At 43.1% G+C, this 19,583-nt stretch overlaps 1 protein-coding gene across 3 annotated transcripts in view; it reads right to left on the reverse strand.

Moving 5' to 3' along the window:
• camsap3 (calmodulin regulated spectrin-associated protein family, member 3) overlaps positions 1-19,583 on the reverse strand; it is a 237,083-nt gene that overhangs the window by 61,085 nt on the left and 156,415 nt on the right. The window contains exons 3-5 of one of the 3 annotated variants that reach the window (XM_059991912.1): positions 14,038-14,199; positions 10,968-11,051; positions 8-55 (exon numbers count right to left, since the gene is read on the reverse strand). In XM_059991912.1, coding sequence (XP_059847895.1) covers positions 8-55; positions 10,968-11,051; positions 14,038-14,199 — 294 coding nt within the window. Of the gene's footprint in view, positions 1-7; positions 56-5,818; positions 7,011-10,967; positions 11,052-14,037; positions 14,200-19,583 lie in introns of those variants that run through there. The other 2 variants (XM_059991913.1, XM_059991915.1) reach the window with 2 other exon arrangements.

Below are 19,583 nucleotides of genomic sequence, written 5' to 3' on the forward strand. Positions count from 1 at the left end.
ACGTTACCATAGGAGGCTTTTTCTCAGACTCCTTCAAACAAAAAGCGATGGCATGCTGAATGCAAATGGCAAAAAAAGAAGCATAAATGCATTTTACTAGACTCAGCCACAAGAGAAAAGAGCCGAGATCTGTCAGGTGACCAGCATGCAGTCTGTGCTTGGCTAAACAGGGCGAGACAAGTGAGGAAACAGACTGGTGTCTCTTAGGGCAGTCCATTAGTTGTGTTGACATCCAGGGCTCTCACCAACCTCTTCTTAAATTGCACCCAGCAACATCCAATTCATTAGCCTATGGGTTGACCCTACTCAGAAGAGGACAAGTGTGGCCATTTTCTTTATCATAGCACTGCACCCATCAAAAACACCACCCATCTTTCTCTCTCATATGATTTCACATATCGGTTGCTTTCCAGAATCTTTCAAAATCTTCTAATTCTGCAGATCAGGAATGTGTTTGACTGGAGGTTTCAGATGTTCCTGATCCTGCCCTTGTGCTCCCAAGTATCCATCATCAAGTTCAAAGGAAGAAGAGCAAGCCAGACCGAGCCAGAGCTCCTTGACCCAGGGGTTCAGAGGTCAGCGGCCTACATCTGTTCCAGCTGGCAGGGCAACAGTGGAAGCCAATTAGACTCTGCCCAAGACACCCGGCATCACAGTCACTGGACTTACAAAGCATTAACACAGTCACTAAGTAGTTTTCCTCCCCTGAGATATGACTAAGTTGTGGGATTGTAGGTAAGTCTTCAATAAGACAGGGGTGTTGAGGAAGTGGGAGGCCAGCTGGACATTAAAGTCTGATATTAATTACATTAATCTCCCTTTGATTTTATCTTTTTCCATGAACAGTTATTACCCTACCACCATCAGGCTTTTGAACTGGCTTAAATAACTTCACTCGCCTCAACACTGAACTGACTCCACAACCGACAGACTCACCTTCAAGGACTCTACAACTCATGTTCTCAGTGTTATTTATTTACATTATTTTACATTATTTTATTTGCACTATTTATTTTTTACATGCTGGTTGTTTATCAATCTTCAATTATGTATACTTTTTCACAAATTATATCATCTTTCTTTATTTTTCTGTAAATGCCTGCAAGAAAATGAGTCTATAGGTTGAATTTGGTGACGTACCATGTATGTACTTTGATAATAAATTAACTTTGATTTTTGTATTGAAGCTGTTATTTGTTCCATTAGATTTTGATTTTAAATACTCCTTCTGCTGTATTTTACTTACCCCGGCTCCAGTGCTGATAGGGATGACCCTGAGGAACGTGTGGCTGTGAGGACATGAGATGGCTGACCTTCGGGCTCAGGTTTGATCCACACATCAGCATCCTCCTGACAAAGGTTTAGTTGGGTTCATGGTGCCTAACCTCCTAAGTATTTCCAGCATTTTCCATTTCTAATCTTCAGATTTCCATCACCGGTCACTCCATATCTTTCATGAGTGAGTGGAAACTGCTTTTTTTTTGTTTTCTAAAATGACAATGTGGACCTTGTGCACATCGTGTATTTTACCTGACACAGTGAGCTTGAGATTCCTAAACATATGTATTCTACCACTGTCCTCATCTCCAGCCCAGCTGACTATTTCAATGCTCTGCCATGTTTTACAAACAGAACACATTTGCATCTCGAATGGGAATAGGGCCTGTGTGCACATTAGACAACCGAGTCCTGAAACACTGACAATTCCTCCCCCCCCCACCACCAAACAATTAAACGACTCAAACAAGTGTATAATGCATGACAGGATTTCTTTGTTTGTTTGGACAGTTTTTAAATCCCCTCTTGCAATTACAAACAGTGGAGTGGCCAGAAGAGATCATTCTTCTATTGAATTCAGTCCCCAGCTTGGAAGAAGGAAGTCTTCCCACTCTGCTCACTGGATAAAAGCTCCTGAATCCCAAGGCCCTTTCCAGACAAGGTACAAGCAAATCAAAAGTTTATAAAATGACTGCAATAAGAAAGCAGCATCAGTCATCAAGGAGTCCTATCATCCAGGCCAAGCTCTCATCTCTCTACTGTCATCAGCCAGGAAGTATCAGGCCTTAGGTCCCACACCATGTTCTGGAGCATTTATCACCCTGCAACCATCAGGCTCTTGAAATATCTTGGATAACTTCTCACTTCAACACTGAACTCACTTTCAAGGGCTCTAAAGCTCACATTCTCAGTATTATTTATTTTTTTAGTATTATTATTTGCATGATTTGTCCTCCTTTGACTCTAAACTCATCTTCAACTCGTATTATTTATTTTTATTATTTGCATGATGTGTTTTCTTTTGCATATTGGTTGTTTGTCTGCCTTTGTGCATAATTTTTCATAAATTCTGTTGTATTTCTTTATTTTCCTGTAAATGCCTGCAAGAAAATGAATCTCATGCTGATGTAGATGTACTTTGATGATAAATTAATTTTGACAGGTTCAGATCAAGGCACGCCCAATGGAATGGTCTAAGAGACACGCCAAACAACTTCAAAATATATTCAAATCCTAACAAAGAAATAAAGTATCATTAACATTCACTCTTGAAGCAAAGGATTCTGGGATTGCTAACTCTGCTCAACGCCCATAAATAGATGACCAGTTTTAAATTGGCTGTCCGATTGGATGACACAAATGTGACAAGTGTATTTTTATTCTGCAGTAATAGGTATGCATAATTACAGTGTAGTTCAAGTTTCCTGTTCTTGCTCTGGGATGCTATCCTGTTGCTTTAAGAAGGAGGCAAAAGCAATAAAGTTTGATGCAGAAAAACAGTCAAATTTTATTATTACACTTGCAAAGTGCCCATCTAATCTGGGCTGCTCCATAAGTCCCACTTAATTTAGAAACAGACTCTTCTCCGCAATCAGATTTCATGAACACTACCTCACCAGTCCTCTTTTGCAGTATTTATTCGTGTTGCACCAAGCTGGTGCAGTCTTTCTTTGATTCTGTTATGGTTTTATTAAGTATGCCCACAAGAAAATTAATCTTTGGATTGTGAATGGTGACATAGGTGTACTTTGAAAATATTTCTACTTTGAACTTTTTGGCTTTCCACTATGCTGCTGCCACAAAACAAATTTCATGATAGAGGTCTGTGATAATACACCCAGTATGCATTGACATTTGCATATTCCTGTTTAACAGAAATATCTGAGGCCTCTGCATGAATACATTTTCTGCACAGCTTAAACCCTGAAAGCAAGCTCCCGATAACAGTCTCACTGAGTTATTAGTCTCACCCTCCACTCTGGGATTAGTGTTAAACAAAAGCTTGATAGCTGACGTGAGCTCAGTAGGCCGAAGGGCCTCCTTTCCATATTGCACCTGTCTAGGATCCCCTAGCAACACATACGAGATGCTGGTGAAATTGATCTGGAGTGTTGCATTCAGGCTTGGTCACAAAGCTATCGGAAAAACACCATTAACCTGGAAACAGTTCCGAGGACGTTGACAAAGATGTTTCTGGGACGCAAAGGGCTGAGTTATGTTAAGCAGGGTAGGACTTTATGCATTGGAGCACAGGAGACCAAGGGGTGATCTAATCATCATCACCAAATGCCTGTTACACCGCTCCTGTGTCTCATGGCCTTGTATCCTGCTTCCCTTCTCTGCAGGTTTGCGTTGTGATATTATTGGTCTAGTGACTGGGATAACTGGTAACATTAAGTTTTGGTTTGTTGGCTTCACCGAGTCAAATCTTGAGGCAAGAGATGACCTCGTTTCCTCTTTTTTTTTTGCTGTTTTGCGTTTCTTCTGCCAATGTACTGAAGACACTTCAAGTGAACTGTCAGCTGAGGAACCAGCTCCATACAGAGGAACAGCTATCTGACCCAGGGGTTGAAGCACAAACCAAGCCTTCCTGCTAGGCCGAACAAGTGGAACCATTTTACAAGCTCCATTACGTACACACACTTGCTTGTCTCAGTGTGACTTCTACCCACTGAAGGTATTCCTGTTCACTTCAACATGATTCTTTTCTGGCTCAGCAAAATTTGATAACACATCCACTTAATGGCTGCATTTTTTTTTGGGGGGGGGGAAGTACATTTGAAGGGAAGAAAAGAACATTCTAACATATTTTTTCCCATTAACTCTCTACCACAAACCTCATGAAGATTGTATCTCTTTAACAGGAGATTTTTGTCTCATAGAAATTTGATTTAGAGTTCAACACACATGAACCAAAATTAACCCATTCCTCAACTTTCCTTAATGATGGAATCATAGGAGACAAAATCCATCATGTCTGGGCCAATGGGGAAAAATGTGAAGCAGGTTATTCCCTGCTCCCTGACCTCAGTCCACACCCCAGAAGAAATAACATTATCAAGAGCTCACCCTTCATGTTGGGTAGATTTAAAGTGGAGGTTGAAAAGTTTCTTAATTAACAAAGGAGTCAAAGGTTACGGGGAGAATGCAGGAGGATGGGCATAACAGGGATAATAAATCAGCCATGATGGAATGGAAGAGCAGACTTGATGGGCCGAGTAGACTAATTCTCCTCCTATGTTTCATGGTCTTATATACGGGCAACGTTTCTGCCTCCATCACCCTTCAGAGCAACACTGAGAATGCAATAAATTTGTCGTTTCCCTTCTATCAGTTCACTTAAATCTCAGCTCCCTCTTAAATGGCCCAAGTAATAAATTCCTCATGTGCCTACTTCCCTTTAGTGCCTTCCTCCTCCCCTTTCTCCCATCTTCCACTCTTCCGCTATCTGATTCCTTCTTCTTCAACCCTTCATCTTTTCCACCTATCACCTCCCAGATTCTTAATTCTTTCCTCCCTCCTCTACCCATCTACCTTCCCCCCTCCCACTGATCTGGCTTCACCTATCACCTGTCAGCTTATACTCCTCCATCTTCCCCAGCTTCTTATTATGGTTTCTACCCCTTTCACCCCCCCCCCCCATGTCCTGATGAAGGGTCTCAGCCTGAAATGTCAACTGTTTATTTCTTTCTACAGATGCTGCCCAACTTGCTGAGTTCCTGAGTTCCTCCAGCATTTTGTGTGCTACTCAGGAATTTTAAGCATTTGCAAAATCTCTGTGTTTTAATCTTATTAATGTAGACGTGTCCCACGCAAGTCAAACATCCTTCAAAAGTAACTTGCATCAAGCAAAATTGACAAAGTCCCACTCAATACAAAATTTAAGTTCTCTTTTATTTTTAAAACTGGTACAAACAATCCCCACTTCCTTTGCTTTTCAAGAGTCTCAACATGCAGTCTTCCCATCCCCAAAGGGTCATTAAATAAAAGAAAGGATAAAGATCAACACATATAGACATCATCTCGACAAAGTTCAGTCAAAGTTGGCTCCTTTCTTTAAAAAAAATTATAAAAAGGGACAGGAATTAGGATGCGGTGGGATGGGTGGTTCAGGAGTTGAGATGCAGAATAAGTTGAGAGGTGGACTTACAGGAACTAGCTTCCAATACCACTTGGTGGGACACTGTTGAGGACAGTGTATAATGGGAAGGGCAGAGAGAGAGTCAAAGGAGGGAGGGAGGGAGAAAAAGGAGAAGCAAATGAGTTCCGGAACATTAAAAGTGCGTTAGATGTCAAGCAGGTATTACTACAGGAAATACTAAATACACATTAAATATTCTGAAAGATCCAGAGCTTAAAAACACAGAAGGTTCAGATTTCAACGCACACGAATCCCATTCCTCTATGCCACATAACTCGTGTAAAATCAACTAATTTTTAAGTTAAAGTTAGTGATGAACCAAGTGAGCAACACAAGTGTGGCATTGCTGAAATGTTACTGGTAAAGAATTCGAGGTTCGAGTTTATTTATCATACCTACATCAAAACAGACAATGAAATGTGCCTTTTGCATGACCCAAGGAGGTGCTGGGGGCAGCCCGTAGGTGGCTGCATGCAGTCCGGCGCCACATTAGCAAGCCCACAATGCTAGGCAGAACAAAACAGAACACAACCAGCAACAAACAACAACAAAAACAAGCCCCATTCCTCCCTCCCACCCAGGCACAGCAATGGGAGTATGCAACATACACAGTGCTTTAACCCCAGGACAGGCCTCAGGCTCCCGCCAACAAACTCTGGCCCACAACACTGGACTTCGACCTCCTCAGAGATTACAAGAGTACTGGCATAGAGCTGTGGGCTTGAATCCCTTCATAACAAAGAGGGAATTGATGTGAAGTGCTAAGATGCAGAATTTTTGAGAAACGTTGGTCTTGGTAACCATGAATCTAGCAGACTGTTGTTACTGCCCATCTTTGCCAGGAATGCACTTGATAGAAAGAAGCTAACTTCTCAACCTATCGATGTGATCAACTCCCCAAAATGGCACAGAAAGTATCTCTGGGGATAACTAGGAACAAATAGTGAATGTCTGGCTTGCTGATGCTAATGCCTAGACAGTCAACAAGTGAATGTCGAAAAAAAGAGAGCTGGTAAACAACTGGGGCATTTCAGAAATTGAAAGCAAAGTTATATCACACTAATATCTGAGCATGATTTGTAGGAGGGAATAGTAAGTTGATCATCCAGTAGGTTAAAAATATTGTGGGCCAAAGGACCTGCACTGTGCTGTAATGTTCTATGATTGGATCTTGTTTTCGGAGAAAGGCACATAATTCCAATCCCAATATTATGGAAAGGAGTGCAGAAGTACATGACAGACAGGCAAGGATGACACTGAGCAGTTGTACTGAGTAACAAAAAGGCAAGGGGATGATCTGCTAGAGGGGAGATACCCAAGAGATGAAAGAAAAGTTTCTACTTAAGTGAGAAATATAAAGCCAAGTTCGAAGTATTGCTTAATCAAATTGGGATTTCAAGAGAAACATCTTCAGTTTTGGGGAGATTAGAAATTAGAACTTCATGCTACAAGGAAGTGGGAAGCAGAATAAAGAGGTGCATCTAAGAGGAAGAGAATTTCCTTACCCCTCACTTCCCCTCTCCTGGAGTTCCAAACTAGACATTATCAGTCACTAGAAGACCCATTAGATGTGGTCCTTAATTAAGGACATTACTACACATTGAATGATCAATGCCTCACACCTGAGAAGTGGGCAACTTCCAGTGCGAAGAAATATAGATATTCAGCATATTTAGCTCCTCAAATATTCCACTGGGCAAAGCCATTCCATCTCACAATCTTGCAACGAAGACGACAAAGAAAACTAAAAAACTGCTCTGTCTCATTGGCTCAACAAATAAAGACAGATCAGTGAATTGTCAGTGACAGATACTTGGGCTCTGGGGAGATTGGTGGGGATGGTTAGGTTTGCAAGGTCTGTTAGTTATCAGTGAATTATCACGTACAAGGTGATAACAGACAGTGGATTTCTAGAGATTTTTCCCAGGCCAATGCAAAGGGGCATCATTTTGAGGTGATGAGAGAAATGTATTGGGAGGATATCAGAAGTAGATGTGGTTTTATTCACACAGAGTGGTGGTAGAGACAGATACATTAGGGACATTTAAGAAATTCTGAGACAGGCACATGGATGATGGAAAATGAAGGGCCAGGTAAGAGGGACGGGCTAGAATGATCTTGAAACAGGTTAAAAGGTCAGCACAGCATGATGGGCTGAAGGGCCTGTTCTGTGTTGTAATGTTCTATGTTCTACACTCAGAGGCCACTTTATTAGGTACACCAATCATGTGGCAGCAACTCAATACATAAAAAACATGCAGATATGGTCAAGAGGTCCCAGTTGTTGTTCAGATCAAACATCAGAATGAGGAAGAAATGTGATTTAAGTGACTTTCACTGTGGAATGATTGTCTGCGTCAGATGGGGTGGTTTGAGTATCTCAGAAACTGCTGATCTCCTGGGATTTTCACACACAACAGTCTCTAGAGTTTGCAGAGAGTGGTGAGAAAAACATCAGATGAGTGGCATTTCAGTGGGTGTTAATAAGAGAGAAGAGGAGAATGGCCAGACCGGTTCAAGCTGACAGGCAGGAGACAGTAACTGAAATAACCACGCATCACAACAGTGGTGTGCAGAAGAGTACCTCTGACCACACAACATGGCGATTCTTCAGTGGATGGGCTACAGAAGAAGACCACACTGGTGATGATAACTGTAAAAGGCTTCCTCCAGGTGTGATCCTCCGTTGCTGGTGTTATTCTGCCAGGTATTGTGGGCATGCTAAATTGGACTGCAATGTGTTGCAATACTTGTGGGCTGCCCCCAGCACATCCTTGGGGGTGTTGGTTGTTAACACAAATGACACATTTCACTGTATACTTTGATGCACACATGAGAAGTAAATATGAATCTGAATCTGACTAGAAAATGTCTAATCCTGGTCATGAGCTACAAAAAGAAATTATGTCTCAAGCCATCTCACTGCTCGTCGCTGACAGAAAACAAGCGGGTCAAATCCTCCCTAAAGTTACAAAGTTGTAAGAGTAAACATTGGACAAAATACTAAGGGCATCACAAGCCAAATGGGAGAACAGCTATCATTCTGGGGAATTAAATTATAAAATGACAAAATGCCTTGAACAACAAGGCAATATTAAAAGAAAATTTAACTTTTTATGTTTCAGAAAACCTTTTGCATTCAGCCACATTTTTAAAAAAATAACATACAAAATGTATAATAAAAAGTCAGGAAGTCTTGCTACAGTTATCTTAGGTGCTGATGAGATCACACCTGGGAGTACAACATTAAGCTTTGAAACTGGTTACACTGAAGGAGATTCACTAGGTTGAGTCTTGGGGATAAATGGGTCGTAAGGGTTGAGCAGGTTGGCTCTGCAGTCATTGGAGTTTTAAAGAATAAGTCATGATCGTATTACAACTTGCAGGATTGTGATGGGACTTGAAAAGGTTGCTGCTCAGAGTAGGTATCCCTTATGGGGAAAATATAGAATAATGAATCTACTTAAAATGGAAACAAGGAGGAATTTCTTCTGAGGATTGTGAATTGATAGAATTCTGAGAAGCCAGAGCCTTGGATTACAATTGAGTCAAGATGGAAAGTAAATGGATATTAAGGGACTTGAGGATCAAGGTGAACAGAGTAATCTTTTTGAATGACAGAACAGACTCAGGGGCAAATTGGGGACTCCTGCTACTTTTCCTCATTTTCCTAAATCTCATGCTCAACTTTCTGCAAATAAAGTATTTCACTGAAATAAGTTCACTAAACCTAGGCTTTCTTTTTGCTTTTAAAGATAAAATCTGTTGCACGAGGGCAGTGAAACATTAATGTCCAAGTCAACCGAGCACAACATTCTCACCAAGTCACTCACACGCATCGTGCGCAAAACCAACATTGACTACAAGGCTGGTCAAAAGGGAATGAATGATGGCGCTCAGCAGAACATCACTTCCAAGCCCCTACCCAAATACGCCATGAGTCAAGGCATCTCTGCTGCCAGACAGCTGGCCTTCAATGAACAGACACGGCAAAAGGAACACAAGACTCACACCAGCTGCAGGGAACCTCACTCTTCACGAGTGTAAAAAAGCTGGCTGTGTGGAAGATGGAGGAACTGTTGAGGCTGAATCTCCATAACATAAAGGTACAAGGAGCAGAGAGTTCATCAGAGTCTCCACCAACTCTATTCCCATTCCTATTTGGGAAACAACTCGTGCAGCCTAAATTCACCATGCAGTCTTCTTCTGCTTTTTGGACAGGTATGAGAAAGTTCACAGTTCCTCTTCCCTCAGTAACTTGTTGCTGAACAGGATGAAGGAAAATACAAAGGTCTGACTATTCCCTTGCTATACAAGTAATTCATGTAAATCACCCTGAATAGCCCAGACATTGTATGCGGCAAATGAAATAGAGCATTGAAAGTACAGCACAGAAACCCTTTGGCACACAACTTTGTGTTTAACTAGTACATATAGGTCTAACCAAACTAGACCTGTCTTCCTACACAATGTCCACATCTCTCCACTGTCTGCACATTGTTGCACCTTAAATGCCTCTATAGTACTTACCTCCACCACCACCCTTGACAGTGCATTCCAGACATCCATCACTCTGGGGGAAAAAGAACTTGCCCTGCACATGTCCTTTGAAATTATCCCCTCATCTTAAATGCATGCCCTCTAGTATTGGAAATTTCAACCTTAACGTAAAAGATGTCAGACATCTATTCTATCTGTGCTTCTCTCAATCTTATAAATTCAGAGTAACATCTGCCAGCCTGATAGAACCAATGGGTCCAGAGCAGATTCAAAAAAAATCCCTTTTCCTTTCTTATGGAAACACCTCCTAGTCCTGTTACTGAAGAAAGTCCTTGTTGGGACAGTGTCAGCTTCAAACACAGAAGCGGAATCTCTTCCTACTACTGCTATCATGTTGCTTTCTTTTCCCTCAAGTTCCAATCATTCCCTCATAGAAGACTTCTGGCATACTGGCTTTCATTATTCAGGGCACTGAGTATAGAGGTTGGGATGTTACATCACAGTTGTACAAGATGATGGTGAGGCCACAGTTGGAATACTGTGTGCAGTTTTCAATACCCTGCAATGTGTCAAGTACAATACGGTTTGCAAACATCTGAAATCTTCATCCTATGGTCTTGACCCCAAAACCTCTTTAAAGCTTTGGAACGAAGACGGTAATTCTTCATTTACCTTCTACCCCTTTTCTCCAAAGCTTTTACTTTTTCCTTTGTAGAGGCAAGTTCAAGCCTCAATTAGACCACCTCACTTTGGTGACCTGGGTCACCTTCCATTGAAATGTGGACTCTTTCCCCGCTCGGCACCAAAAAAGAAGAGTCAATATGTCAAAAAATCCTTGGGATAGAGGAGACAAAGCAGGAGTTAGGAGGAGGGATTAAACCAAGGCAGAGCGCATCCTGAAAACATCTCCAATGGTGTAAAGCAGGGATTCCCAATCTGGGGTCCAAGAACATAACAAAAGTTGGGAACCCCTGGTTTAAAACACTAAGTTTGAAAGTCCAAAAACATCTGGTGTCACAAATTAGCCATTTCTTACATGACCACTTACCCCTTGGTTGTTTGGATTGTCCACACCAGGCTGCTGCCTCAGCTGATGTAAGTGTTCAGAAACATCCTTTAGCTTCTGGTTTATCTGAGAAGTGAGAATGGGAAGCCAATGAGAAATGGTTGGGTAGGGAACGGAGGGGAGGAGAGGAAAGAGGGAAATAAAACATAAACTCTACATTAATTAGGTCAGAATCAGGATTATTATCAATGACATATGTCGTGCATATTGTCAGTTTGCAGCAGTACAGTGCAAGACTTTTAAAAAATACAATTCACAGTAACAAATGACAATGATGAGACAGCCTACAGAGAGAAGGTGGAAGAGCTCGTGGCCTGATGCCAGGCAAATTACCTTTTCTCCATCATCAACAAGATAAAAGAGATGGTCATCAACTTCTGGGGCCCAAGCACCACTCACATTGCTCTTTACGTTGGCGGCATGGCCGGCAGTGGAAACTGCAAGCAGTTACAAATCCCTGGGAGTGCACACCTTGCACAACCTCTCATTGTCACAGAACACATCCTCCAATCAGAAAAGCTCTGCTTTCTGAGGAGGCTGAAGAGAGCTGGTGCATGCACATCCATACTCACGACTTTCTACAGGTGCACAATAGAGTGCATCCTATCATGCTGTATCAGTGCACTGGACCGGACCGCGGTGCTCTACAATGGGTAGTCAAAACTGCCTTCCCACCATCAAAAACAAATACACAGAAAGATGCTGGGGAAGGATCCCACCCTCCCTGCTCAAGGACTGTTTGTCCCACTCCTATCAGGGACAAGGCCACATGGAATCCATGTCAGGACCACCAGACTCAAAAACAGCTACCGTCTCCAAGTAGTAAGGCTGAAGCCTAAATTCCTAAAACATTGTGTGTGTGTCTTCAGGCTCTTGTACCTCCTTTAAGGTAGCAATGAGAAGAGGGCATGTCCTGGGTGGTGACAGTCATTAATGATGGATGCTGCCTTTCTGTGGCACTGCTTATTGATGGTATTCTAACAAGGCCCTCAATTGCTCCACAGACCAAACATCCATTGAACATTTTCCATGATTCTCACCTTTGAGGTGGTTGGGGGAGCTAGAATTCCAGAGGATCATGACCCTTTAAAATGCTTCCTGTCTGTTATTTTCAATGATGAAAATAGGAATAATGGTGCCTGAACTAGGAATAATGGTGCATAGTTCCCTGAAGGTGGAATCTCATGCGGATAGGGTAGTGAAGAAAGTTTCTGGTGTGCTGGCCTTTATAAATCAGAGCATTGAGTATAGGAGTTGGGATGTAATGTTAAAATTGTACAAGGCATTGGTACAGTTCTGGTCAACAAATTATAGGAAAGATGTCAACAAAATAGAGAGAGTACAGAGAAGATTTACTAGAATGTTACCTGGGTTTCTGCACCTAAGTTACAGAGAAAGGTTGAACAAGTTAGGTCTTTATTCTTTGGAGCGTAGAATGTTGAGGGGGGACTTGACAGAGGTATTTAAAATAATGAGGGGGATAGATCGAGTTGATGTGGATAGGCTTTTTCTATTGAGAGTAGGGGAGATTCAAACAAGAGGACATGATTTGAGAGTTAGGGGGCAAAAGGTTAAGGGTAACACGAAGGGAAATTTCTTTACTCAGAGAGTGGTAGCTGTGTGGAACGAGCTTCCAGTAGAAGTGGTAGAGGCAGGTTTGGTATTGTCATTTAAAGTAAAATTGGATAGGTATATGGACAGGAAAGGAATGGAGGGTTATGGGCTGAGTGCAGGCCAGTGGGACTAGGTGAGAGTAAACGTCAGCACGGACTAGAAGGGCCGAGATGGCCTGTTTCCATGCTGTAATTGTTATATGTTATATGAGCAAGTCCTCTCAAATCTGGTATGATTATGTCCAGTTTCTATATAATCTTTGTACAATATAAAAACCCAGGCACAGTGGCGTGGCCACTATGACTCTCAGCTTCAGCGGTCCATGTTCAGTCCTGACTTTAGATGTTGTATGGAGTTTGCGTGTTTTCCCTGAGACCACGTGAGCTGCCCCTGGGTGATGTGCTTTCTTCCTTCACTCACCACGTGGGTTGGTGAGTTCATTTCCTGCTGTTGCCGGGACTCAGGGGCCTAAGTTATGGAGAGAGGTTGAACAGGTTGGATATTCATTGAAGCACAGGAGATGAGAGGTGATATTACAGAGATATACATAGATTGGGTCAATGCACACATACTTTTCACCCAAGGAAGGGGAATCAAAATCCAGAGGGCATAGGTTTAGGAAAGGAGAGAGATTTGACCTAAGCTTACCTGACAGGAAACTTTGCAAGTAAGTGGTCAAATGATCATGCTGTGAATTTACATTCTCATTCACCTTAATAATAATTTTTTAAGATCGACAGGCCCTCCGCTTCACAGCAGCCTCCTCGTGACAGCTCCATGCCTGTACTTGCTGGAGTTTAGAAGAATGAGGAGAAATCTCATTGAACCCTCGAAACACTGAGAAGCCTAGATAGAGTGGAGGGTTTGTTTCCGGTAGTGGGAGGATCCAGAACCAGCGGGCACAGCCTCAGAATACAAAGATGTCCCTTTAGAGCAGAGGTGATGAAGGAGTTCTTTAGCTAGAAGGTTGTGAATCTATGTAGTTCATTGCCACAGTGCGCTGTACAAGCCAAATCATTGAATACGTTCAAGGGAAAGATTAATAGGTTCTTGATTGGTAAGAGGATTAAGAGTTATAGGGATGAAAAATATAAGCCAATATTGAATGGCGGAGCAAATGGCCTAATTCTGCTTCTATGTCTCAGTATTTTGCCAACTTCCCCCCAAACCCCATCTAACCCACACAGTGGTTGTCATCTCCAAGCTGTGACCACCTCTTAATCCCAAGCAGAACTACAGATGGCCTGTGTTTGACCATGGGCTGTATGTAGAACAGAACAAACGTGGGCGATTTGTGCTGGGACACAAGCCTGCTCTCTGGTGGAGAACACAGCACTGGGCCTCACCTGCACGGTCTCTCAGGTCATAAACAACGTCAATACTTCTAGCAGTACCGATGGTTACACCAGATCTTCCCATGGCTTTAAAAGTTTGTTACCTTGTCAACCCAAAGCAGCAGCCTGAATTCAGTGCTGGCCGGCACTGGTTTCGACGGGCTCAGGTTTGCGATCTCCTCTGTATCTGATGCCACCTTCGCCCCACTCAGCGTTTCCATCATGAAGGCAGCCATGAGTGCATCAATGACCGACAGATGTGCACCCTGTGGGCAGAAGCAAAGATCCACATTATCCCACTGAAGCCAAGAGGTCTGCCACGCACAGCGAATACAGACACATCACTCAACTTTCACGATTCAACATCGGCAATCTTCAGTCCGCACGTGTAGAGGACGACAAAACAATTGTTAGTCCCGATCTGACACAACATAAAAAAATACACACACAATACGCATAAAGAACAGAATTTAAAAAAGAGAAGGTACTATAATAAAAGCAAAGCTATAAAACAGAATGAACAAGTAACTGAGTTGGTTGCTTATACACAAGATTAACATACTGTACAGAGACTGATTGTACTGTATGTCCATAAAGTGACACTAGGTACAGGGGCATCTGATCATAAAGTGACTGACAGGAAACTATAAAGTGACAAAGTGACTCTTAAGAGGAACTCTTCTATTTAACAGGGCTTATGAAAACACAGTTCACTACAGGGCGTGATAAAGCACAAGAAACATCCTGATTTGGAACAGAGCTCGCAGAAGAGTACACAGAACAGCAAAGTCAAACTCTGAATCAGCCCGAACAGCGATAAAACCAAAGAGGAAAATTTCACACTGAGATCTACACACTGGGCAATTTTCGGTCGAGACCCAAGAGGTTCTGCAGATGTTGGAAATCCTGAGCAACACACAAAATGCTGGAAGAATGGCCTTCTGATGGATGGTTTCGGCCCAAAGCATTACCTGCCAGTTTGTACTACTCTCCCTCCTCTCACCTTCTCATTCTGGCTTCGCCCTCCCTCTTTCTTTCCAGTCCTGATGAAGAGCCTCGACCCAAAACGTAAACTGTTCAATTCCCCCCAGAGGTGCTGCCTGACCTGCTGACCATTATTTTGTCTGTGTCAAGCAATCTTCAACAGTATCTTTAATTCAGTACTGTAGATGATGAAATGTTGGGCATTTTACCTCAGCACCAAGCCTTCTCTACTCTGTCACTCCCACACACTGCGCCCAACTACACATACACACAGAAACCATTGCATTCAAGTCACCCACAAGCATCAGACAAACCCATCATCCCCAGATGCACACTCGCCTCATTTCCCCCCAAAACCCTACAACTATTAGCCAAGCCAGCCACCACCATCGCATGTGGTCTGCTGTGAAGGAAATTCAAACCTCCTGCCTAATGGTATATGTGAGAGGATGGCATGGCCTGGATGGTAGACTTCTTTGATGATGGATGTTGCCTCCTTTAGATACTACAGTTGGTGAGAAGGGATGTGACCATGGGAATTGGTTAAATAACTGAGTGGTGTAACTCTCAAAAGGACCCAAGTATGATCCTCATATCCACAATTTCAAACAATTTGCCACCCACATAGAGATGGAAAGCTTTCAGCCCCTGAGAGGGGGTGGTCACGGAGGGTGGGTGGGATATAGGAGCCGGGGGGAGGGGGCGCGGTTTACAGAGGTATAGGTGAGTGTAGAGGCCTGAAGTGGTTTCAGAGATGGGGATGGCTGTAGGGGACAGAAGTGCTTACAGAGATGAGAAGCAAATTCAGAAATCAGAGATGCAAAAGGAATAATCCTCTTGCAAGATTCCTGAAAGATTAACTTACAGGTTGAGCCTGCGTAAGGAAGGTGACTACAATGTGAGCATTCATTTTAAGAGGATTAGAATATCAAAGCAAGGATATAATGTCGAGGCTTTATAAGGCACTGGTCAGACCACACGGAGCATTGAGAGAAGTTTTGGCCTCTTATCTAAGGAGAAATATGCTCTCATTGGAGAGGGTCCAGGAGTTCATGAGAAAGAAAAGGTTAATATATGAGGAGTGGTTGATGGCTCTGGGCCTATATTTGCTGGAGGAATGGTCTCCTGATGAATGGTTTAGAACAGAGGTCGGCAACCTGCGGCTCCAGAGCCACATGCGGCTCTTTGATCTCTGTGATGCGGCTCCCCGTGGTTTGTTAGCTTTTGAAATGTAATTCGAAATTTGAAGATTATGGTGATCTTGTACAATATGAAAACTTTGCGGAGACACCGTTTCCTGGCACATCCGAACCGGCTCACAATTAGCCACCGTTCCGACTAAGGGAGATAGCCTACGGGGGTTTGTGAGTACGTGTCTTTTGGAGCATCCGTGCCCACGGGGACGGGTTGAGGGAGGCTTTAAAGCAAGGCTGTTTAGTTCGAATAAAGTTACCTTTGACTGCAGTCTTTATTTTAGCGCTGCGTGTAGCGCTACACCACTACAACGTGTTTTTATATCGCTATTAATATACATCACAACTGCCAATGCCTGACACCCGCCAGTGCGCGCATTCTTTTAATTCTTCGATCCAAGGTAGGCTACCTACGGAGTAACCTTCAACCCAACGTCTTTTTTTCGGAGTTCAAAATGTTTTTGTTGCATGCAGAAATGTAATTTCGTTTTCTCTGCAGGAGTTCATCAATTTCATAAATGCAACACATTATAGTTTGTTTATACATAGCATAAAGGCAAAAAAAAACCGTTGTATGCAGTGTTATTTCATTTTGTGGCTCCCAGTGTTTTCTTTTCTGTGGGAAATGGGTCCATATTGGCTCTTTTAGTGGTAAACGTTGCCGACCCCTAGTTTAGAAGAATGAGGGAAGATATCACTTAAACCTACCAAATATTGAAAGGCCTGGATAGACTGGACATGCACAGGATGTTTCCTATACTGGGGGAGTCTAGGACCAGAGAGCACAGCCTCAGGATAGAAGGGTGTCCCTTCAGAACAGAGAGGAGGAATTTCCTTAGCCAGAGAGTGCTGAATCTGTGGAATTCATGGCTGTGGAGGCTAAGTCATTGGGTATATTTAAAGTGGAAGTCAATAGGTTCTTGTTTAGTGAGGGTGTCAAAGTTATGGGGAGAAGGCAGGAGAATGGAGTTGAGGGATAATAAATCAGCCACGGTGGAATGGTGGCACAAATTTGATTGGCTGAATGGCCTAATTCTCTTTCTAAGTCAAAAAGGGCAAGAGGAGTGAACACACACCAGTGCTCATTGAAGTATCAGAAGTGGAAAGAGTGAACAATTTCAAGTTCCTGGTGTCAATATCTCTGTGGGTCTATCCCAGACTATTGATCTATTGATCCAGCAATAAGAGGCACATCAACAGCTAGATTTAATTATGAGTTTGACAAGATTTGGTATCTCACCAGAAACACTTGCAAATTTCTACAGATGTAGCATTCTGACTGGCTGTATCACTGTTCGGTATGGTGGTGGGTGGCTTCTGCACATGATTGAAATAAGCTGCACAGAGCTGTAAATTCAGTCAGCTCCATCATGGGTCCTCCATAGTATCGAGGACATCTTCAAAGAGTGGTGCCTCAAAAAGGCAGAAGATGTAAAAGAGATAGGAAGGGATGTAGGGATGATAGGGGGTCACAGCGACAAGGAAGGGAGTAGAGTCTGGAGAAGGCTACTGTGACAGGGGGGTAGGGTCTAGAGGGAGTTACAGTGACAGGGTAGGGTGTAGGGTCTAGAGGGAGTTACCAGTGATAGGGAAGGATATAATGTCTGGAGAGGGTTACAGTGACAGGGGTTTAGGGTCTGGAGAGGGTTACAGTGACAGGGGTTTAGGGTCTGGAGAGGTTTACAGTGACAGGGTAGGGTGTAGGGTCTGGAGGGGATTACAGTGACAGGGGATTAGGGTCTGGAGGGGATTACAGTGACAGGGTACGGTGTAGGGTCTGGAGAGGGTTACAGTGACAGGGTAGGGTGTAGGGTCTGGAGGGGGTTACAGTGACAGGGTAGGGTGTAGGGTCTGGAGGGGATTACAGTGACAGGGTAGGGTGTAGGGTCTGGAGGGGATTACAGTGACAGGGTAGGGTGTAGGGTCTGGAGGGGATTACAGTGACAGGGTAGGGTGTAGGGTCTGGAGGGGGTTACAGTGATAAGGGAGGGTATAGGTTCTGAATGGGGAGATTACAAAGACAGGGAGGGTGTAAGGGCCAGAAGATGTCACAAATACAGGAGGGGTTTTGGGGATTGAGGAGGTTACAGCAATAAGGATTAGTGTTCAGTTGGGAGGGGTTTACAGACACAGGGGGTAGAGTAGGGGCTGGAGCAAATTACAGAGACAGGGAGAGACCAGCTGGACACTTGGGACACCACTCAATAAAGCATGGTTCTAAACAGAAATATAGCCAATGAACCCAGCTTCAAGCATTGACCTTTCAATCACCTGTGTTGAAAAAAAGCTTTGAACTTGTGTACTGATGAAAATCTTCATCCCACTTATAGTCAGATATCAGGCAAACTGCAGACGGAATGGATTGCAGTGCTTTGCTACATGCACAGAACGTGCAAAGCAGGAAATGCTGACTACAGACATTTGAACAAGCACAAAAACCAGAAATGGAAAATAGAAACCAGACTGATGATTGATTCAAAAGAGAAATTGGATTGAAATCAGCGAGAGGATCCGCCTTCACATTGCAAATAACTATTGTGTTACTTATCCAGAATCCTATTTATTATCAGGTTTAATATCACCGGCTTATGTCGTGAAATTTGTTGTCTTTGCAGAAGCAGTACAATGCAACATGTAATAATAGAGAGGAAAATGTGTATTACTGCAACTACGTATACCCTCAGACCCGCTTATTGGAAAGGATATAAATCAGCGCTATATGGGGTCATTATAACATTACATAAATGGACGTGTGCCTGAAAAAAAATCAAACCAGAGATATATGATGTATTATTTTATGTATACACAGCAGTTGTGGAGTAACAATCACACAAATAGGCCTAACCTGTACAGCAGGGGGAAGCGGGTGGTGTGTCCCCCTCTAACTGTGGCTTCTTGAACTAGGCATTGAGATTTGCCTGCCTTTTCTTAGGTTTCCTCTCATGAAGCCGTTCTCAGCAGCAGGAGATCATGTTGAGAACACCCCTCTTTGCCTCATTGCTTCGCTCCCAGCCGGAGTCGTTATCGATGAACTGTGTGATCGTGGTGATGCTGGTGCTGAGGTTTCTTGCTGGTGTTTCCTTTTCTCCACCCGTGTCCTCAGGTTCATCCGGGATGCGTTGCTCTAACAATTCTCGAAGCTCTTTGGTATTAGGGCTCTTACAATGAGAATGTAGTAACTCTTCAATGTCGCCATCATTAATGTCCTCACACTGTTGAACCTGCAGTTTCACAACCATGCTAATGCTTTTCCTAGACATCTTAGATGTACTCCCCTCACTGGAAGTTGCAGGCCATTACAGATGAAAAAAAATGGAATGAACCGGCGACGGAGCAAGAACATTTGTACACGCGGGGCAGATAGAGCGTGAACTAATATGCAATTGGCTCAGAGTGTAGGTAAAGCACTCTCATTGGCTGATTGAAAGTTTACTGCAATGGCAACCACTCTTGAGAAGTTTTAAATGTTGTTT

The sequence above is a fragment of the Hypanus sabinus genome, chromosome 16 (genome assembly GCF_030144855.1).
Source record: "Hypanus sabinus isolate sHypSab1 chromosome 16, sHypSab1.hap1, whole genome shotgun sequence".
Taxonomy (NCBI): Eukaryota; Metazoa; Chordata; class Chondrichthyes; order Myliobatiformes; family Dasyatidae; genus Hypanus; species Hypanus sabinus.